Source organism: Ursus arctos, unplaced genomic scaffold, assembly GCF_023065955.2.
Source record: "Ursus arctos isolate Adak ecotype North America unplaced genomic scaffold, UrsArc2.0 scaffold_50, whole genome shotgun sequence".
NCBI classification, from domain to species: Eukaryota; Metazoa; Chordata; class Mammalia; order Carnivora; family Ursidae; genus Ursus; species Ursus arctos.
In genome coordinates, this window is record NW_026623068.1 from 455,210 (window position 1) to 478,482 (window position 23,273).

At 42.5% G+C, this 23,273-nt stretch overlaps 1 protein-coding gene across 15 annotated transcripts in view; it reads left to right on the plus strand.

Moving 5' to 3' along the window:
- Window positions 1-23,273, plus strand: part of LOC130541832 (thyroid receptor-interacting protein 11-like) — a 108,125-nt gene that overhangs the window by 65,016 nt on the left and 19,836 nt on the right. For 4 of the 15 annotated variants that reach the window (XM_057307591.1, XM_057307592.1, XM_057307602.1 and 1 more), the window contains exon 2: window positions 20,092-22,974. The exons of 2 other annotated variants lie outside the window; for them this stretch is intronic. Coding sequence is in view for 1 of the 13 variants with exons in the window: in XM_057307604.1 (XP_057163587.1) it covers window positions 8,096-8,175; window positions 18,464-18,564; window positions 20,092-20,102 (192 nt within the window). In the remaining 12 variants the exon portion in view is untranslated. Of the gene's footprint in view, window positions 1-8,095; window positions 8,176-18,463; window positions 18,565-20,091; window positions 22,975-23,273 lie in introns of those variants that run through there. 9 more of the 15 variants (XM_057307594.1, XM_057307595.1, XM_057307587.1 and 6 more) reach the window with 8 other exon arrangements.

The window sequence follows — 23,273 nt, forward strand, 5'->3', positions numbered from 1 at the left end:
TATCTGTTCTCTATGTATCTTCTTCGTGGCAGTCAGCCCCATCGCAATGGAGACATCTTGTTTAATGTTTGTCTCCCCCGTGAGAATCATGGTGCCAAGAGGGACCGTGTGTGTCTCAGGGCCACGTGCCTTGTAGACCCCTAGGAAGTATTCCTCAGCCAGCAGAGTGACGAGGAACTGAATGTAGATGCTCAAGGTTCTATTTCCTGATGAGGACTCAAAATTGCCATGTTCTGTTTCCCTGGTTTTGAGTGGTCTGTGTGTTTTAGAAAGCAGGCCAGGGGCTGGAAGACTGAGATTCTATTGTGAGAATTCCAGAAGTTAACCTGATTTCAACTGCATCAAAAAAAGTCACTCTTGAGGTGCAAGTGGGTCAGAGGATCACCTCTTGGGAGAGGTAGCATTTTCTGGAAGGCTTAGCTAGGCCTTTCCAGCTCACTGATGGCATCTTCCTGGCTCTGCCCAGAGAGCAGGGCTGAACTTTTGATCTGAAATATTCTGATGGTGGGGATTGGTGCTTTCCCTCCCCAGAGAAGACATGTCAGTTTAGAATGAAAATATTCTGGTGAGGACAAATTGGCAGCCAAACGTGCTCATCGGGAAAGTCAAATAAATCATGGATTTTCTGGGTTTTTTGTCCCCTCACCCCATTTTTCCCATAAGGAACAAATCAAATTTTGGCAAATATTTGTGAAAAACAGTGGTCTGAGATCTAGAATACTAATTTTTTTTCTTTTAATGGTTAAGTTTTTTTTTAAGATTTAATGTTTAAGTAATCTCTACACACAGCATGGGGCTGGAAATCACAATTTTTTTTTTAAAGATTTTATTTATTTATTTGACAGATAGCCAGTGAGAGAGGGAACACAAGCAGGGGGAGTGGGAGAGGAAGAAGCAGGCTTCCAGAGGAAGAGCCTGATGTGGGGCTCGATCCCACAAGGGAGGGATCAGGCCCTGAGCCGAAGGCAGACGCTTAAGGACTGAGCCACCCAGGCGCCCCTGGAAATCACAATCCTGTCAAGAGTCACATGCTCTCCTGACTGAGCCAACCTGGCCCTCCTTAAGGATTAACTTTTTAAATGACAAAAGTAAATACATTTCTCCCACTCAGCCTAATTTGAATATACTGTGCATACAGTGTTTTTTGTGTTTTTTAATGGCCGAATTGTATTCCACAGTGTGGTTGTACTTTACGTGATGATTCTTCTGTTTGTCATTTGGGTGGCTATGATTTTGCTATTAAGATCGGGCTGTGATGAACATATTTTTGCATGTGTGTTTGAGTTTTCCGGTGAGATGGATTTCAGGGTAAGAGCTTCTGCAAAATGATCCTCAAGAGTGATTATGTCAGTTTCTGTTTTGACCTATGGTAAATAAGATGCTAATCACAGAGTATTTCTCAGTCTCTTAAATTTTTTGTCAACATGCGGGGGTGGGGGGGAAGATAATGCCTGTTTTAAATTTATATATATATATATATATATATATATATATGTTTCTGTTTTATATTTAAATCTAAATATATATTTATTATATATACATATTTATTTTGTATATGTGTTTAAATTTATATATATAAATATATATTTATACATATACAAATATATATTTTAAAGAGTTACTTGTTCACGAGTGAACACAGGGGAGGGCCAGAGGGAGAGGGAGAGAGACAATCTCAAGCAGATTCCACACTGAGCACAGAACCTGACTGGGGCTGGATCCCACAATCCCGAGATCATGACCTGAGTCAAAATCAAGAGTCAGATGCTTAACCGATTGAGCCACCCAAGTGCCCCTTAAATTTATATTTTTATAATCAGTAGTAAGACTGAGCATTTTTAGTTGGTCACTGTCAGTGATACTTTTTTCACATGAGCCTTCTCTCCTTATCATTTTCCTACTGGGTTGTTGTCTTTTTGTTTGGGTATTTATATTTTTATCATTGATTTGTAAGAACTTTTTATATGTAGGATAGTAGTCCTTTGCCTCTGTATTTGTTGCAGTATTTTCTCTCAAACTGTTGCCTTTCAGTTTAGCTTGTACCATACATTTCATGATACGTTTCATTCTGAATCTTTATGGTGCCAAATCTCACAGTCTAACTTTATGGCTTGTGGCTTTGGATAATGCTTTAAAAGACCATTTTCAATCACTACATTTTCTTTTAGCACTTTTATGGTTTGGGCTCCTACTGCTTAGACCATTCATCTATTTTTATTATTCTGTATGTTATAAGGTAGCAGTTTTGGTCCCTACAACATCTAGTGATGGTCTATATCCCCCATGGATTTGAAACATCACTTAGATACTAAATTGTTATATATATTTTAACACAGCCATGTGTCTGTCTTCTTCACTTCCAGTTGGAATTTGTTTTTTTTCATTTTGATGCATGAACATTTTGACTTGCAAAGTTACTTAGTTGTGAATTGATTGAGAGCTCCCACAGCTTGCTTCTCAGAATAAGAATAGGTTTGTACTAGGGAATAACACCCTTTTCTTAGTTCATTTGAGCAGCTATACTGCAGGAAGGAAGAAAAGAAAGGGACACTGACCAAAATGTGTGTAAGTCTGTGAAAGCAATAGCTTTTCAGGAAGCCTGTGGTGTAGACTTCAACATACATGTCATTGGCCAGAACTAAGCATGTGGCCCTACCTCTAGGTGCAGGAACGTGTGAGAGGGGAGAATTTCTCACAGGGCAGATTGATACCTTGAACAAAATTGGGGTCCTCTTAGTAAGGAAGAAGGGGTAGGTGGATATTGAAAGGGGAATTTGAAGGGTCAGCTACATCTCTCTTGGCTCTTTTTTTTTTTTTCCTTTATAATTTCCCTAGGTCGGGGTGCCTGGGTGGTTCAGTCGGATTGAATGGCTTAATCTCAGGGTTTGAGTTCAAGCCCCACGTTGGTCTCCATGCTGGGTGTGTAGCCTATTAAAAAAAAAGAGAGAAAAGAAAAAGAAAAAAATTACCTCAAGTATTCTTAAGAGACAGAGGTGAAAGGGAAGAAAGCAAATGGAGGTGGGAGGGCAGGGGAGAAAAGGAGATAATTTGTAAAATGAAATGCTCAGGTCTTATTATTCAGTTCGATGAGCATTTTAAGAAATGTATACAGTTGACTCTTGAACAACATGGGTTTGAATTGCATGGGTCCACTTCTCTGCAGATTTTTTGATAAATATAGTACAGTACTGTAAACATATTTTCTTTATGATTTTCACAATATTTTCTTTAGTGTAGTTTGTTGAAGGAATACAATATATAATACATCTAACATACAAAATATATGTGAATGGACTGTTTATGTTATCAGTAAGGCTTCTGGTCAACAGTAGGCAATTAGTAGTGAAGTTTTTGGGGAGTTGAAAGTTAAATGAAAATTTTTGACTGCACAGGTGTCAGCACCCTTAACCCCTGTGTTGTTCAAGTGTCAAGTGTATATCTGTGCCCCACCACCAAAACCAAATATGAACTGTATATGAAACTCCAGAAGTTTCCTTTGTATCTCTTTCTAGTTAGGCTCTTTACCTCCACTGGTCATTTTCTGATTTCAGAATCTGTGGTAGATTAGATTTGCCTTATCTTGTAGGTCGTGTAAATGGAATTGAATGGTATGTATTCTTCTGTCTTCTTCCACTCAGTGTGTTCTTTGAGATTTATCCATGTTGTGTTCACTTATCAAAGATAAACAAAGCCAGATCCTAGTTTAAGTGGTGAGGACAGATTTTAATCAGCAATAACTCCTGCAATCAGGAAAAGAGTCCAGCATGAATTCAACTCAAACTCAGTTTGTACAGAGGGCATTTTAAAGAGAGAATGAGGGAGTAAGGCCAGGTATGAATAAAGTCAGAGAAGTAAAAGATTACAAAAAGTGAGAAAGGCGTTGTTCCATGTGAAACCACCTGCATTTACTCACTGGGAGACAGGAGCCAGACTTTTCAGTGTTGGCTGAGCAAACAGTAGATGCCTTGAGTTTTCTCAGTCATGGACTAAGGGGGACTGGCGTTGTCCTAGGGCTGGGGTCTTGAGCTGTTAGAAACTATGTTAGTGTTTGGCCCAGTCTGCATATGATAAGCCAAGGTTGAGGCCTTGTCGAGAAGGGGGTTCAGAGGAATCTGGCTAGAGTTTGGTCAAGGAGAGAGTCTTTGTCAGTGTAAAATAGTTTGTTCCTTTGTATGTAGTGTGCCTATACCACAATTTGTTCATCTGTTCAACTGATGATTAGACATTTTGTTGTTTCCAATAATTTGGTCATTATGAATAGGCTATAATAAACATTCTTATAGAAGTCTTAGATTTCTCTCAAAATTGCTTCATGGGATTGCTTAGTCACAGGGTGGGGATATATTGAACTGCTAGACTAATTTCCAGAGTGGTTTATCAGTTTACACTTCCCACCAGCAATATAGTAACACCCCAGTTGCTCAGCATCCTCGTTGACATTCTGTGCTGTCAGTGAGGGTGAGATAGCATCTCATTATGGTTTCACATTACATTTCCCTGGTGACAAATGATCTTAGGCACCTTTTTGTGTGTTTATTGGGCATTCGTACATCTTTTGTGAACTGTCAGTTCAAGTCTTTTGCCCATTTTTGCTGTTCCTGTTGTTTTTGGTTTTGACTTATTGGAATTTATGATATATTCTGAATAGGAATTCTTTGTCACGTAGATGTATTGTAAATATACATGTATAAGAAAATGAAAATTTAAAATATTTACAGTAGCATCAAAAAATGTAAAGTGGGGGTGCCTGGGTGGCACAGCGGTTAAGCGTCTGCCTTCGGCTCGGGGCGTGATCCCGGCGTCTGGGATCGAGCCCCACATCAGGCTCCTCCGCTATGAGCCTGCTTCTTCCTCTCCCACTCCCCCTGCTTGTGTTCCCTCTCTCGCTAGCTGTCTCTGTCTCTGTCGAATAAATAAATAAAATCTTTAAAAAAAAATGTAAAGTTTTTGGGGTGACTGGGTGGCTCAGTCGATGAATCATGTGACTTTTGATCTCAGCTCAGGTCTTGAACTCAGGGTTGTGAGTTCAAGGCCTGCATTGGTCTCCATGCTGGGTGTGGAACCTACTTAGAAAACGAAAACAACAGCAGAAAACCAAACTGGCTAGGAATAAGTCTCAAGAAAGACATGAAACACCTTTACACAGAAAAAATAAAACATTGTTGGGAAGAATTCAAGAAGACTGAAATAAATGGGAGATATGCTTTGTTTATGCATCGGAAGATTTGCTGTCATCAGGATTTCTGTTCTCCACCACTTGATTCATGCAAACAATGCAATCCCAGTCAAACTTGTAGCCATCTTTTTTAGAAGAAATGACCAGATTGATTCTAAAATGTATATGGAAAGGCAAAGGGTCTGGAATAGCCAAAATAGTCTTCAAAAGAACACAGTTGAAGAATGCTTATTCCTGCTGAATTTTAAGACTTATAGCAAAGCCACAGTAATCAAAGTCTTCGGCATAAAGATAGATCAATGAACAGAATAGAGAGTCCAAAAATAGACCAAACACAAGTACTGTTGATTGATTTTTGCCCAGAGTGTCAAGTCAGTTCAGTGAGGGAAAGGAAGTCTTTTTAATGAATTATTCTGTTTGAACTGGATATTCAGGTGGAAAGAAAATGGAGCTTGACCCGTACCTTGTTCTGACACACACACATTAATTTGGAATGGATCCTAAACCTAAATATAAAAGCTGAACCAGGGGGCGCCTGGGTGGCTCAGTCACTTGAGTCCAACTCTTGATTTTGGCTCAGGTCATGATCTCAGGGTCATGAGATCAAGCCCCGTGTCGAATCAAGCCCTGTGTCAGCCTCCACACTCAGTGAGGAGTCTGCTTGAGATTCTTTACTTTTGGCCCTTCCCCTGTGCACACTCTCTCTATCAAATAAATCTTGAAAAACAGAAAAGCTAGAACCATAAAACTTTTGTATGAAAACATGGGAGAGTATCTTGATGACCTTGGGGTAGGCAAATGTTTTGTATACAGAACATAAAAAGCACTAATTACAAAGGAAAAATAGATACACTAAGAACATGAGCAGGCAAGACAGGCTGGGAGAAAATATTCAGAATACATGTTCTTAAGTGTTTTATTTTTTCCAGAAGTATGGTAGCATTATTCAGGTCCATGGTATCCTATTATTCTATTCTGTATTAACTGTTTTTTTTTATTGTTTGTTTGTTTAAGTCAGGTATGAGACATTGTACCGCGGAACTTTCTGATTGACTTCTCCTTATTTCACCCTCTTGTGAATGTTGGTTCATTTTCCATTAACGTCTTGCCCACTATTCAGGGACTCCTTACAACAGAGAGAGTAGATTTTATATCCTGTTAATCCTTGTGAAGTAATTGGCTGTTAGATGAAGCCAGAAGGCAATCCCAGTAGCTTCCATTGGGAGGAAACGTTAGCCTATGAGTCTTAGTTAATTGAGGCACAGCGTTGTTTTTTCTTTTCAATATTTTATTTATTTATTTATTTATTTATTTATTTATTTATTTGAGAGAGACACAGAGACAGAAAGACAGAGTGGGCGGGAAGGAGAGAGGGAGAGGGACAAGCAGAGTCTGCACTGAGCTTGGAGCCTGAACACTGAGATCATGACCTGAGCTGAAATCAAGAGTCGGACACTCAATTGACTGAGCCATCCAGGCGCCCGTTTTGTTTTTTTTCTTAATTTTTTTTTAGTATGTTATGTTAGTCACCATACAGTACATCCCTGGTTTCTGATGTAAAGTTCGATGATTCATTAGTTGCGTATAACACCCAGTGCACCATGCTATACGTGCCCTCCTTACTACCCATCACCAGTCTATCCCATTCCCCCACCCCCTCCCCTCTGAAGCCCTCAGTTTGTTTCTCATAGTCCATAGTCTCTCATGCTTGATTCCCCCTTCTGATTACCCCTCTTTTTTTATCCCTTTCTTCCCCTACCGATCTTCCTAGTTCTTCTATTCCATAGATGAGAGAAATCATGATAATTGTCTTTCTCTGCTTGACTTATTTCACTTAGCATTATCTCCTCCAGTGCCGTCCATGTTGCAGCAAATGTTGAGAACTCGTTCTTTCTGATAGCTGAGTAATATTCCATTGTATATATGGACCACAACTTCTTAATCCAGTCATCTGTTGAAGGACATCTCGGTTCCTTCCATGATTTAGCTATTGTGGACAATGTTGCTGTGAACATTGGGGTGCATATGGCCCTTCTCTTCACTACTTCTGTATCTTTGTGGTAAATACCCAGTAGTGCAATGGCTGGGTCATAGGGTAGCTCAATTTTTAACTTTCTAAGGGACCTCCACACTGTTTTCCAGAGTGGCTGTACCAACTTGCATTCCCACCAGCAATGTAGGAGGGATCCCCTTTCTCCACATCCTCTCCAGCAATTGTTGTTTCTTGCCTTGTCAATTTTTGCTATTCTCACTGGCATAAGGTGGTATCTTAGTGTGGTTTTGATTTGAATTTCCCTGATGGCTAATGATTTTGAACATTTTTTCATGTGTCTGTTAGCCATTTGTATGTCATCATTGGAAAAGTGTCTGTTCATATCTTCTGCCCATTTTGTGATTTGTTTATTTGTTTCTCGCGTATTGAGTTTGAGAAGTTCTTTGTAGATCTTGGATACCAGTCTTTTATCTGTAGCGCCATTTGCAAATATATTCTCCCATTCCGTGGGCTGCCTCTTAGTTTTTTTGACTGTTTCCTTGGCTGTGCAGAAGCTTTTTATCTTGATGAAGCCCCACAAGTTCATTTTATCTTTTGTTTCTCTTGTCTTCCGAGGTGTGTCACGAAAAAGGTTGCTTTGGCCGATGTCGTAGAGGTTGCTGCCTATGTTCTCCTCTAGGATTTTGATGGATTCCTGTCTCACATCGAGGTCTTTCATCCATTTGGAGTTTATCTTTGTGTATGGTGTGAGAGAGTGGTCAAGTTTCATTCTTTTGCATGTAGCTGTCCAATTTTCCCAGCACCATTTATTGAAGAGACTGTCTTTTTTCCACCGGATGTTTTAAACAGGCCAATTAATTATGAAGAGATTGAGTCAGTGATAAACTCTGACAAAACTCTTTGTTTTTGTTTTGTATTTTCCTTAGGTGATTAACACTTTAGGCCTTGCGGATCCGCTGAGGAAAGCAACGGCGCTCACAAGAAGGAAAACAGACTCAAAGTCTGTGTAGGTACAAAGTTTATTGCCCTTAAGACTTTGCTTCCTGCCTTCCATTTATAACCAAGAACGAAACCAACAAGAAATAGAAACCAAACACTGAGACTAGTCCATGCAAAAGAACAACGATAAAAATGAGAGGTAGAGCAATATCTTACAGGCCAGTATGCAGCCTGCAGTTAACATTCCAAACTTGAAAACCGATGTGAAGAGTATCGGATTGATTTTTGCAATTGCATAAATATACATCGTAGGTACGTATATATGTACGTACCCTGCGTATAAATACACACACACATCCACACAGACACCGTTTGCGCAACTGAAGTGTTGGGGGAGGGATGGCAGTCCAAGTGGGTAAGTAGGTTTGAAAAGCAATAGAATGAAGTTTCCTGCAAGGTTGCACAGCTTGAGGAAACAGCCTTGACCTCTGTCTGTAAAGCGGTGCCTTCCACATAGGCTGCTTCCGAGGGTTGTACGTGTTCCTGTTTGTCCAGCATGCGGAGTAATGCCTGGCACTGGAGTCAGCACTCAGCACTGTTGATTAGAAGTGAAATGAAGCAGCCCCAGCCTCGACCCTCACTGGCTGGGAGAGCGGGGAGGGCGCCTTCCCATTCCCTCAGACGAAGAACTGCCCGCTGGAGGGCATGTCACACCTCTCCTGGCAAGTTCCCACTGTTGCAGGTGACACTCCTGCCGATAGGGCAGAGTCAGTCAGTGCTTCTTGAATGAACAGGTGGCTGGACCAGATCCGCGTTTCCCATGGGAGGAATGTGAGGTGACTTTAGGTAGCACCCCGGTAGATGTGTTACATTTTCAAAGGTATTGATTACAGGGTGTGTTAGAAGAAAATATTAGGTAGCACGTCACACCTGGGTGCTAAAAGAAGTGAGTTGATCTAAAGGACTGTTGAGGGGCCCCTGTGTGGCTCAGTGGGTTGAGCATCTGCCTTTGGCTTGGGTCATGATCTCGGGGTCCTGGGATTGAGCTGCATGTCGGGTTCCCCGCACGCTTCTCCCTTTTCCTCTCCCTCTGCCACTCCCCCTGCTTGTGCTGTCGTTCTTGCTTGTTCTCAGTCTCTCAAATAAATAAATAAAATATTTAAAAAATGTAAAATAAAGGAATATTAAATGGAGCAGGTGCATGGTGAATGTCATGAAAATTTCAGGACAATCGTGGATTGAATGAACACTGTTAAAAGGTCTTTCTAAATCTGATATTTTTCATTCTTGGCATTTTATTTCAATATCTATTTATTTATTTAACTTTTTGAGAGAGAGAGAGAGAGAGAGAGAGAACACGTGTGAGCAGTGGTGGGGAGGGCAGGGGAGAGAGAAAGATCCCAAGCAGGCTCCACGCCCATTGCAAAGCCAGACATGGGCCTCAATCTCAAGAGTCTGAGATCACAATCTGAGCCACAACCAGGGGTCGGCTGCCCAACAGACTGTGCCACCCAGGCACCCCTGATTTCTTCCTGGTGTGTCCTGCAGTCACTGGAGCATCGTGTTAGAGTTGTCATTACGTGTGCACATGGACGTGCTCAGTCTTCCTCGTGGAGTGGTTGGACCGCTGCACTCACAGCCCCTGGCTGCTTCAGTCCACGTACCATCTAGGGGCCATTTGAAGAAGGGGCACAAATTCTAATTGCTGTTCGAGAACCATCCATCGATACCTTCTGATCAGACCAAGAAAGACTCAGTAACACAGCCTACACCTGGAGGGTCAGGAGCTTGGAAAGAAATCTCAGAGCCGATGATGGCGATCTCTTCAGAAGCGCAGCCTCGCCAGTGTGCTTGGCTGCACGAAGGTCAATGCTGTGTGGAAACTCCCAGATATCCTGAAAGGGAAGACCTAACCAACCCATGTCACTCATCTTTTTCCTTTCATTCTGTTCAAATAAGTCTAAAAGGGCTTTTTCATAAACACAAAATTAGAATTCTAAGCAATAAGAAAAACACTGACTAACTGGCAGTGTTTCTTCTTTTTTCTGTCTTACAATTGATGGTGTCTTAGAATGAAATACGGCATATGGTTAGTGTAGAAACATTCTAAAACAAAGAGAAGTTAAAACACACACATACACATACACACCCATGCACCCCAGAAATCTCTGATGTTTCTCCTGTTTCTCTGCTGTTCTTCAGCCTCCCTGCCTGCCTTCTGCTACTGGAACATTCCAAGGCGCTTCCTGCCCCAGAGCATTTCTATCTGTTGTGTGTCCTGTCTGGAATGCCTTTTGCACAGCTCTCTCCGATTCTGTGGGGCTCCACGTGGCCTTCCCTTTTCAGGGAGGCCTCCCTTTTACCTTCTCTAGTGCAGGTCCTTCCATCCCCCATGCTGTTGTCCTTCATCTGGCATAAGCTCTTATGTCTCTTTGTGTCTGCTCTTCCCGGGCTCCCCACGGTATCCCCAATGCCTGGCACTTAGCAGACACTGGACAGGTATTGCTTGAACTGGATCCATAGTGTTAAACTGAGGGCGAATGCAGCAGCTGCTCCTTGTCATCCAGGAGAGGGCAGTAGGAAGTACAGGGAGGAGCTCCTAGAGGAAGGCAGTTTGGTCAGCTTTTCAGCAGGTAGAGCCGCTGAGTGGTGGAGCGAGTGCCTTCTTTGTGGGGCGTGCTCAGGGAGTGGCTTGGTGTTGTTGAAGGGTTCTGGCACCGGATGTCAGGGTTGGCCAGTCATTTGGAATGTTCCTTCCAACCAGACATCCATGTTTGAGGACTGTTCTCATCACTGGTCTGTGGTTCTTGCTTCAACTGCAGATGTGGCTTTTACCACTAGATGGCACTAGATGATGCCTTTGAGGACGGTGCTCCTCAAAGCACTAACAGAGAGCAATTGTCTCTGTTTTAATTATTGAAGTAATCCATCTATACAATGTTATATCAGTTTCAGGTGTGCAGCATAGTGATTTGACAAGTCTGTATACATTACACAGCGCTCACCACGATTAAGTATAGTCACTATATGTCACACAGTAGGGCATTGTTACAATTTTATTTGACCATATTCCAGACATTGTACTTTTCATCTTTGTGAGTTATTTATATAAGTGGAAGATTGTAACTCTTAATCCCCTTCACCAATTTCGCCCCCCCCCTTTACCTCTGGCAACCATCAGTTTGCTTTCTTTCTTGAAGAGTTTGTTTTGTTTTGTTTGTTTGGAGAACAGATTTTTCATGACACTTATACCCAGAACACATACTTCGACCAAAGCTTCCTGAAACAGTCTTTAACTCTTACAGTATGTAGTCCATACTGATTTTTTCTAGTTTACTCTAGTTGACTGTATTTTCTAAGACGGTGATTTGCAAACTATTACATTGATTTTATGACATGGATGGGTCACAATTCATTGTTTGAAAAGCACCATTTTAGACAACTGAGCCTGTTCACCCTTGTAAAACTCTATAGGTCAGCTTTCCTTGACAATCTGGGCTTGCAGGTAATTGTGTCCCTTAGTGCGTACTTTGTGTGTTTCTGTGTTGAGTTGCTGCCTTGAGTAGCCGAAGGTATGTGCTTCCTTATGGGTGTCTGTGGATGTGGGAACATGGACGTGGGAGACTGGGGGGGGACATGTTTGTACAGGATTTGCACCGACTGTAGTCAAGAGAGCAGTAAGCCTTGTCAGTGGATATAAAGAGAAAATAGAATATCTATCTGCTTCTGGGAGCTCAGAACCCAGCTGGGTGACATCATACACACACACACACCCACACCCACACCCTACCCCTTTCAGCTTACTCCTCAAGCAAGTGGAAATGAGCTGATGCGCTCAGGATATCATTTAGGATGTTTCAGGGTGTAAATAACAGAAAACCAACTCCATTTGGTTTATTTATTACTTTTTTTAAAATGTAAATTCAATTAGCCAACTTACAGTACATCCATAGATTCAGATGTAGTGTTCAGTAGTTTGTCAGTTTTGTGTAACACCCAGTGCTCATCATATCACGTGCCCTCCTTAATGCCCATCACCGAATTATGTCACCCCCACACCCACCTCCCCTCCGGCAACCCTCAGTTTGTTTGCTAGAGTTAAGAGTCTCCTATGGTTTTTCTCCATCTCTGATGACTTCCCAGTCTGTTTTCCCTCCCTTCCCCTAGGTCCTCTGGCCTGTTTCTTATATTCCACATATGAGTGAAACCATATGATAATTGACTTTGTCTTACTGACTGGTTAGTGTACTTCGCTCAGCATAATACCCTCCAGTTCTATCCACGTGGATGTAAATGGTAAATTTTCATCCTTTCTGTTGGCTGGGTAATATTCCACATGGTATAGATGTGGTATAGATGGTAATACCACATCTTTTTCCATTCATCTATCGATGGCCATCTTGGCTCTTTCCACAGTTTGGCTGTTGTGGACATTGCTGATGTGAACATTGGGGTGCACGTGCCCCTTCGGGTCACTACATTTGTATCTTTGGGGTAAATACCTAGTAGTACAATTGCTGGGTTGTAGGGTAGCTCTTTTTTTTTTTTAAGATTTTATTTATTTGTCAGAGAGAGAGAGCACAAGCAGGGGGAATGGGAGGCAGAGGGAGAAGGTGGCTCCCCGCTGAGCAAGGAGCCCGACGCGGGACGTGATCCCAGGAGTCTGGGATCGTGACCCGAGCCAAAGGCAGATGCTCAACTGACTGAGCCACCCAGGCATCCCAAGGTAGCTCTATCTTTAACTTCTTGAGGAACCTCCATACTGTTTTCCAGAGTGGCTGCACCAGTTTGCCTTCCCACCAACAGTGTAAAAGTGTTCACCTTTATCCTCATCCTTGCCAACATTTGTTTCCTGTCTTGTGAATTTTAGCCATTCTTACTGGTATGAAGTTTTATCTCATTGTGGTTTTGATTTGTATTTCCCTGATGCCAAATGATATGGAGCAGGTTTTCATGTGTCTGTTGGTCATTTGTGTGTCTTCTTTGGAGAAATATCTGTACATGTCTTCTGCCCGTTTCTGGATCATTTTTTGAGTTTTGAGTTTGATAAGTTCTTTATAGATCTTGGATACTAGCCCTTTATCTGATAAGACATTTGCAAATATCTTTTCCCGTTCTGTGGGTTGCCTTTTAGTTTTGTTGACTGATTCCTTTGCTGTGTGGAAGCTTTTTATCTTGATGAAGTCCCAATAGTTCATTTTTGCTTTTGCTTGCCTTGCCTTTGGAGCTGTGTCTAGCAAGAAGTTGCTGCGGCTGAGGTGGAAGAGCTTGCTGCCTATGTTCTCTAGGATTTTGTGGGATTCCTGTCTCACATTAAGGTCTTTCATCCATTTTGAGTTTATCTTTGTGTATGGTGTGAGAGAGTGGTCAAGTTTCATTCTTTTTCATGTAGCTGTCCAATTTTCCCAGCACCATTTATTGAAGAGGCTCTCCTTTTTCCATTGGATTTCTTTCCTGCTTTGTCGAGGATCAGTTGACCATAGAGTTGAGGGTCCATGTCTGGATTTTCTGTTCTGTTCCATTGATCCATGTGTCTGTTTTTGTGCCAGTACCATGCTGTCTTGATGGTTACAGCTTTGTAATGGAGCTTGAAGTCTGACATTGTGATGCCCCCAGCTTTGGTTTTCTTTTTCAACATTCCTTTGGCTCTTTGGGGTCTTTTCTGGTTCCATACAAATCTTAGGATTATTTGTTACAGCTTTGTGAAAAAGTTGATGGTTTTTTCATAGGGATTGCATTGAATGTATAGATTACTCTGTGTAGCATAGACATTTTAACAATATTCTTCCAATCCATGAGCGTGGAACATTTTTCCGTTTCTTTGTGTCTTCCTCAATTTCTTTCATAAGTGTTCTGTACATTTTGGAGTACAGTACCTTGACCTCTCTGGTTAGGTATATTCTTAGGTATCTTATGGGTTTTGGTGCAATTGTAAATGGGATCGATTCCTTCATTTCTCTTTCTTCTGTCTCATTGTCAGTGTATAGAAATGCAACTGATTTCTGTGCGGTGATTTTATATCCTGCCGTGTTGCTGAATTCTTGTATGAGTCCTAGCTATTTTGGGGTGGAGTCGTTTGGGTTTTCCACATAAAGTATTGTGTCATCTGCAAAGAGTGATTGTTTGACTTCTTTGCCCATTTGGAGGCCTTTTATTTCTTTTTGTTGTCTGATTGCTGAGGCTAGGACTTCTATTTGAACAGGTGTGGTGAGAGTGGGCATCCCTGTCGTGTTCCTGACCTTAGGGGAAAAGCTCTCAGTTTTTCCCCATGGAGAGTGATACTCGCTGTGGGCTTTTCGTAGATGTCTTTTATGTTACTGAGGTATGTTCCCTCTACCCCAACACTGTGGAGAATTTTAATCAAGAAAGGATGATGCATTTCGTCCAATGCTTTTTCTGCATCAATTGAGAGGACCGTATGCATCTTGTCCTTTCTTTTATTAATGTGATGTATCATGTTGATTTGATTTGCGAATGTTGAGCCACCCTTGCAGCACAGGAATAAATCCCACTTGGTCACGGTGAATACTTCTTTTAACGTACTGTTGTATCCTACGGGATAGTATGTTGGTGAGAATTTTTAAACCCATGGGGTCTTTGTCTGGTTTTGGGATCAAGGTAATGCTGGCCTTATAGAACAAGTTTGGAAGTTTCCCTTCCATTTCTATTTCTTGAAACAGCCTCAGAAGAATAGGTATGAGTTTTTCTTTAAATGTTTGGTAGAATTCCCTTGGGAAACCATCTGGCCCTGGACTCTTGTGTGTTGGGATATTTCTATCACTGCTTCTATTGCCTTGCTGGTTATGGGTCTGTTCAGATTTTCTGTTTCTTCCTGATTTAGTTTTGGTAGTTTGTAAGTTTCCAGGAACGCATCCGTTTCTTCCAGATTGCCTCATTTGTTGTCATATAGCTGCTCATAATATGTTCTTAAGATTGTTTGTATTTCCTTGGTGTTGGTTGTGATCTCTCCTCTTTCATTCATGATATTATTATTTTGGGTCCTTTCCCCTTTCTTTTGGATAAGTCTGGCTAGAGGTTCATCAGTCTTATTAATAATTTCAAAGAACCAGCTCTAGGTTCATTGATCTGTTCTACTGTTCTTCTGGTTTCGATTTCATTGATTTCTGCTCTGCTTTTTATAATGTCCGTTCTCCTGCTTGGTCTAGGCTTTATTTGCTGTCCTTTCTTTAGCTTCTTTAGGTGTAAGGTTAGCTTGTGTATTTGATACTTTTCTAATTTTTTTTTGAGAAAGGCTTGTATTGCTATGTACTTTCCTCTTAGGACTGCTTTTGCTGTATCTCAAAGGTTTTGAGTAGCTGCGTTTTCATTTGCATTCGGTAAGAATTTTTTTAATTCTTTTTTTTTTTTTTAAGATTTTATTTATTTATTTGACAGAGAGAGAGACAGCCAGCGAGAGAGGGAACACACGCAGGGGGAGTGGGAGAGGAAGAAGCAGGCTCTCAGAGAAGCAGGGAGCCCAATGTGGGGCTTGATCCCAGGACCCTGGAATCATGCCCTGAGCCGAAGGCAGACAGTTAACGACTGAGTCACCCAGTTGCCTCGAATTTTTTAAAATTCTTCTTTAATTTCCTGGTTGACCCATTCATTCTTTAGTAGGATGCTCTTTAGCTTCTGAGTGTTGGTGTTCCTTCTAAATTTCCTCTTGTGCTTGAGTTCCAGTTTCAAAGCATTGTGGTCTGAAAATATGCAGGGAATAATCCCAGTCTTTTGGTATTGGTTGGGACCTGATTTGTGACCCAGTGTGATCTGTTTTCGAGAATGTTCCATGTGCACTGGAGAAGAATGTGTGTTCTTTTGCTTTAGGATGGAATGCTCTGTATATATCCATGAAGTCCATCTGGTACAGCATGTCATTCAGAGCCCTTGTTTCCTTGTTGATCATCTGCTTAGATGATCTGTCCATTGCTGTGAGTGGGGTGTTGAAGTCCCCTATGATTATTGTATTATCATCAATTGTTTCTTTAATTTGGTTTTCAATTGACTTATATAATTGGCTGCTCCCATGTTAGGAGCATAAATATTTATAATTGTTAGATCTTCTTATTGGGTGGACCCTTTAAGTATGATATAACATCCCTCTTCCTGCCTTACTATAGTCTTTGGTTTAAAATCTAATTTGTCTGATGTGAGCATTGCTACCCCAGCTTTCTTTTGAAGTCCATTAGCATCATAAATGGATCTGTACCCTCCTCACTTTCAATCTGGAGGTGTCGGAGTCTCTTGTAGATAGCATATGAATGGGTCTTGCTTTTTTATCCAATCTGATACCCTGTGTCTTTTGATTGGAGCATTTAGCCCATTTACATTCAGAGTAACTATTGAGAGATATGAATTTAGTGCCTTTGTAGTACCTGTAGAGTCCCAGTTTCTGTAGATCGTTTCTGTTTCTTTCTGGTTTACATTACTTTTGGGCTCAGTCTTCGCTTAGAGGATCCCTTTTAATATTTCTTGCAGGGCTGGTTTAGTGGTCATGTGTTCTTTCAGTTTCTGTTTGTCCAGGAAGCCCTTTATTCCTCCTTCCATTCTGAATGACAGCCTTGCTGGATAAAGTATTCTTGGCTGTATGTTTTTCTCATTTAGTACCCTGAATATATCATGCCAGCCCTTTCTGGCTTCCCAGGGCTCTGTGGATAGGTCTGCTGCCAGCCTAGTGTTGCTACCCTTTTAGGTTAGGAACCTCTTGTCTCGAGATGCTTTCAGGATTTTCTCTTTATGTCTGAAATCCGCAAGGTTCGCTCTTGTATGTTGGAGTGTTGATCTCTTTTTATTGATTTTGAGGGGGGTCCTCTCTATATCTTGGACTTGTAATGCCTGTATCCATCCTGGGATAGGGAAATGCTCAGCTATGATTTGCTCAAATATACCTTCTGTCTCCCCTCTCTCTCTTTCTTTGTTCTCGGGGACCCCAGTAATTGTTTTGCATTATGGTATTGCTGATTTCTTGAAGCCTCCCTTCATGGTCCATTAATTGTTTTTCTCTCTTTCCCTCGGCTTCCTTCCTTTCCATCAACTTGTCTTCTATGTCACTTACTCTCTCTTCTGCCTCACTTACCCTAGGTGTTAGAGCATCCAATTTAGACTGCATCTCAGTTAAAGCATTTTAAATTTCAGCCCGATTAGATTTTATTTCTGCACTAAGATTCTCTAGTCTCTTTTATGCTTTTTTCAAGCCCAGCTAATAACTTTATAATAGTTATCCGGAATTCCAGCTCTGATATTTTACTTATATCCATATCAATTAGATCTGTGGCAGAGAGTATTGCCTCTGGTTCTTTCTTTTGTTGTGAATTCCTCCTTCTAGTTATTTTGCTCACAGAAGAATGGATGAACAGGAGAGCAAAATCAAAAATATTAACCACGACCCAAGCAAAATCCACACTAGACAAATCCAAAGAGGTCAGAAACCAAAAAAGAAAAAAAAAAAAGGGTAGGGGAGAAGAGAGAATATAATCTCCCAGGTGTTCAAAACAGGTGATCCACTTGGTCTTGGGTATATTTTAGTCTGTTTGTTAAAAGACACTAAATCCCAATAATGTAAAATCACCAATGTGTGTGTGTATGTATATATACATATACAGAAACATAAAATTGAATAAAGTGAAAAGAAGCCAAAAAGGAAGAATATATCTAATGTAAATGTAAAAAAATGAAAGTTAAAAAAAGACTTAAAAGCAAAGAGTTGATAATATACGAAACTAGTTGAAAAGGAAAAAAGAAAAGGAAAATTTTAAACTGAAAGATCAACAAATCACGAGAAAACCTTTGAATTTTATTTACTGTTTTCCCCTAGTGCTTGCTTCTAAACTTGGTGTTCACCTGTTTTTCCACATGGTTTTCTGGGGGAGGGGCCCACTGTGCTGATTCTCAGGTGTCTTTGCCTGGGGGGAGTTGTACCCTCCACTTCCAGGGGGCCAGGCTCAGTGTAAACTGCCTCTAGTTGGTCTGTATGGCTTTTGTTCCCTGAAGGCTTTCTGGGCCTCTTTAGAGGATGAAAACAAAAGTGGTCATGCCCTGATCTCCAGTCCCTGTGCTGAAAGATCATGGTTCCCTCTCTTCAGTAAACCCTCAGGGATAAGGGGTCTTCACTTTTGTGTATACCAAACTCTGCAGTCTCCTGCAGTGCATGCCTGCACTGATCCTCCCAGGAGAAGGCGGAGGGTCGCGGCTTTTCTGTCCTTTGCAGGGCCCCCACATGATAGCTGTTGCCTGACCAAGCTGCGGTTTGAGGTTTATGGCAATCCCCCTCCTCTGCTCCCTGACCCTAACAGATTTCCCGGCTCCAGTGCCTGGGAACTCTGCTGGCTCAGGTACCCCTGTTTTTCCTGTGACCCTAGGGATCCTGAGACCACACTGCCCCACCTGGGATTCTGCCCCACCTCGCCACCTGAGCACCTTTCAGGCAGGGACGTCTCTCACTTGGAGCAGATTTCTAAAGGTCTGATTTTGCACTCTGGGGTTATGTCACTTTCCTGTGGACAGCTCACACAGGCTCCCTCTCCCTGCAGATGATCTTCCCATATGTCCCCACAGATTCATTTCTCCGCACCTTCTACTTTGCAAAAAGTGGTCACATTTCTCTTTGTAGAATTCCAGCAATTCTTTCTGTACATCTCAGATTGAATTCATACATGTCCGGAAAGACGTAATAGTTATCTAGCTAAATTACAGGGACCAGATGAATTGAGGTCCCCTGCTGTTCCATCATCTTGCCTCCCTCCATCTATGTATTACTTTTTAAAAAATATTTATTTATTTTAGAGAGTGAGCAGGGGGATGGGCAAAGGGAGGGAGAATCCTGAAGCAGACTCCCTGCTGAGCACAGAGTCCGACACGGGGCTCAATCCCAGGACCCTGAGATCATGATGTGAGCCTAAACCCAAGGTAGCCACTGAATTGACGGAGCCACCCAGGTACACCTCCATTTGGTTGAAATGTTAAACACAGGGGTGCATGGGTGGCTCAGTCAGTTAAGCGGCTACCTTGGGCTCAGGTCATGATCTCAGGGTCCTGAGATCGAGCCCCCCATCAGGGTCCCTGCTCAGTGGGAAGTCTGCTTCTCCCTCTCCCTCTGCTACTTCCCCTGTTTGTGTTCTCTCAGTTATTCTCTCTCTCTCTCAAATAAATAAATAAAACCTTAAAAAATAAATAAATGGTAAACATATATATTAATTCACAAGATAACTGATGAGGGGCAGAGCAGACTCCAGGCCCACAGTGACTTGGCATGGCCTTAGCGTTCCAGGCTCCTTCCCCTACGTCTTGTTGTCCTAAGGCTAGTTCCACTCAGGTTTGACAGAAGACCTTCAGGGATATTTGGACTTCAGCTCCCCGGCTTAGAACACCAAAACTTTGCTTCCTTGTAGCGTAGACCAGGGAGAGTTTAGGCTACCATAGCATTTTCCGGTTGTATAGACCAGAGAGTACAGGCTACTCTAGCATTTTCTAGGTTGTAGCAGTTGTGTTTATTTGTTCCTGGTTTTCCCACTATGACCTGCTTAAGGGATGTGGAAGGACTGGTACCTAATACAGAGCCGGGGGAAATACTTAGGTAGTCATTCGTAAGTTTCACAAAACAATCCTGGATCTCCTTTCCTATGGACACAGAACTTCTGGTTGAGCAGAGTTGTCTGATTGGCTCTGGCCAGTGAGTTTGCTGAGGGAATAGGTGGTGGTAGGTCTTCTAGGTGAGGTATGAGGTGAGGTTATGTGCTTTCTAGGGTCCTGGAAAAAGAGTTAGCCGCATGAGTAAAGAGAGGAAAGAAATGGCCACTGTGCGGAGGTTGAGGGGCCGTGTATGTGAGCACCAAGAGGGATGGCCGAGTCTGTTGACATTGGTAAGGGAGCACCAAACGTGCCTCTGTTGGCCTTTTGAGGTAGATGATTTTCCTCCTCGACCTGGGTCCTGAGAACTGGGCCAGAACCTAATGACCTCTATTTATCTGCCTCCTTTCCTCTGTTCCAGGTTTGCAGTAAGCCTTGGCTACTGGCATGACCCTTACATCCAGCATATTGTAAGAGTGTCTAAGGAGAGGAGGTCCTCCGAAATTAACAGAGGCAAGTGACCCCCTCCCTCCCAACGTCCCCTCATCAGCCCAGAGGCCTGACGTTTTAGGAATTCATGCTTAAAAAGAGAGAGTTCCAGTGTTCACTCTCTCCAGGCATATGAATGTGCTCCTATCCCAACATCCTCATGAACACAGTGTATTATGAACCTTTTCATTGTGGTTAATCTGATATGGGAACATGTTATCTTACAGTAATTTTGTTTTATAATCCTCTGATTTTGGGGGTGAAGTTGAAAATCATTTTTGTATGTTTAAGAGCCATTTATATGATCTTTCACTGTGAATTGTCTGTTCAAGGAAGGAATTACTTTTTTGGCTTTATTAAAGCAGTAATAACACTGTTAGGCTCTGCAAGTCCTTTCTATCAAGACAGAGAAAGGATTTGAGGTGGGAGGGTGACTCAGTCTCAGCCAGACTGAGAAATTAACCAAGTGACCACAGTCCTTGTGTGTGCCAGGAATCCTGGCCCTAAAGATGGAGCCTATGGGTAGATTCTATAAGAAATGCAAAGAACGTTTAACGTGGTGGTCCCTGAGAAAAAGGACGTGGATCTTACTTGGAGCTCAGGATGAACCCAGGCATTAGGAAGATGGGGCCAGGCCTGGCTCAGAGGCCTGAAGCCTCCCTCCTGGGCTCCTGAGGAAGCTTTCTGTACCACTGCTGCAGAGGCAGGGACCCACCTCGGGGCCTTGGGAGCTGGGTGCCCGAGGCAGCATGTCAGCCAGCCTGCCTCTTCCTCTGCCTGGGCTGGCATCTCCAGACTGGGGCCCACTAGGAGAGTGCTTCCCAAACAGCGTGTGGTGAGCATTTTTAAAGTTTTTTCCCAATAATCAGCCTGTTGTGGATGATACTCTATAACATACAATAAAAATGATTTCCTCGAAAAATAAGAAGCCAGAGACACGTAAAATACAAGCTCAAATTGTGTAGTAGCAGAATCAATAGGACTGCAGTAAGTTTCTAAATGCTACTCCAATTTTGTTCTTAAAATAGTTAAGCGCAAGGCTTTAGAACACAGATTTTATCTTCCTTTCCCCTCTTTTATTTCCCATCCCCTTTACTCCAGCTCCCCACTCCGGAGCTAAACAAGTCCGTTTATTGGGCAACGTTTACTCCTGGCTTCCCCTCCCACCGGTGCTCTGTGAGGCCTTTTTATAAACATAGAGGCTCTTACCCACACAGAATGGAGATGAAGGGAACACGGTAAGAAATACTTTTTTTTTTTTTTTGACATTTATCTGCCCCATTTCCTGACCCCAAAATATTATTTTTGTCATGATCTCGCAATTCTGAGTATTAGTCGAGTCCTAAGTAGCTTTACCTAGCTATGAAAAAGCGCGTTTCCAAAAGGAACATTTAGATCTGACATTTTGATGTAAAACACTTGTCTTTCCCATGTAAAATAATGGGACATTTTATTTTAATTTTTAAAGATTTTATTTCTTTATTGGAAAGAGAGACCATGAGCAGGAGGGGCAGAGGCAGAGGGAGAAGCAGGCTCCCAGCTGAGCAGGGAGCCCGATGCAGGGCTTGATCCCAGGACCCTGAGATCCTGACCTGAGCCAAAGGCAGACGCTTAACCAACAGCCACCCGGGTGCCCCAAGGGGCAATTTATTTGTAAGATCGTTCATTCCATTAAATCATTAAATAGATTGTACTTACTTTGCTTGTAGCAGCTTTGAATTAAATTTAAAAAAGGAAGAGAATGTGAAAGTCACTCTTTCTCCCATGAAGTCCACAATAACCTGCTGACCCGGAGGAAGAGCAGAAGTGTCCTGATTTGCTTTTCTCCTGGCGTGTGCTCTGCAGGGATGATATCCCACCTCACTGAGCAATAGCTTGTCTCTGTCTCTCTCTCAGGACATTTCGCTCACGTCCATGGCGTGAGTCCGCTTATAAAGGCATTTCTACGGAAGACAGAATGTCATTGTCAAATTCTAAATCTTGGGACTGGGGTGGATACCACCTCTGGAGATTAAAGGTAAATGAAAATTCTGCCTCTTCTTTCCCAAATTGTTTCACCTGTGAAGGTGCCCGCCTGGTTCAGAAATGTTAAAATATATTCAGAGGGAATGCAGTGACGGTCTGTCTCGCGCCCCCGTCCCCAGATGCTTGCGCCTGCTGCCCCCGTCAGCCACATACTTAGTGTCCCCAGAGCTCTGGTGAAGGATGGGTGCCTTTCATCTCATCCTTTGCTGTTACAAACAGGGCTTAGGATAAAAATCCTAGTAGACATTTCCTCTGCATGGGTGGAAGAACCCTGCCCGTGGAATTATGAGAGCCAGAGCCCCTGCATCTGCCATATTGGCAATAACGAAGATTTTATTGTCATCCTGCTAGTGTCTTTGGTACAGGCTGGAGGTGCACACGGCTGGGTGATTGTGCGATGACACAAAGGCCTTTTGCAGCTATTCCCTGATTTGGTCCCTCACCTGCTCTGTTAGGGAGCAAGAACAGGTGTAACTGCGCTCACTCACAGGAAAGGAGACGAGTCTGGTTAGTGGCAGAAGTGGGACCAAATGGGCTGCAGCTCCTCCAAATCCAGGTTCCTTCCCTGTTCTCTACACAGAGCCTGTGCTTGTTCAGGGGGGTCTCTGCGGTCTGTTGGGCTGTGGTGCGTCTGTACCTCAGTGACCATGGTGTGGTGGAAGGAACGGGAGCAGAAGGCAGTGGCAGAACGTGTGCAGTGTGAGTGGAAGGCATTGGAGAAATGCCTCCTCTCGGCCCGACACCGTTTCGACTTGGTCCCGACATTTGGATTCTCCCCGCTGTCATGTAGGTGGGTTAATAATGAACAAATCTGACATTTTTATTCCTGGGAACAAGGTACATTGAGACTTAGGTACCCCTTCCAAGAAAAAGGTTCTCTCTCAGGAGTGAGGAAGGCGAACAGCACAGGGTCAGTAAGATATTGTGGAGGTGTTTTGTTTTGTTTGATAATTATATTGGTCCAAAGGGTTTTTTTAAATATATATGTTTCTTAAATAATAAAAAATAAACAATGCTTCTTTGCTTCTTGGAGCCTGGGCCTGTCGGGCCAAATTTAGCCCACTCAGCTATCGTCGTAAATAAAGTTTT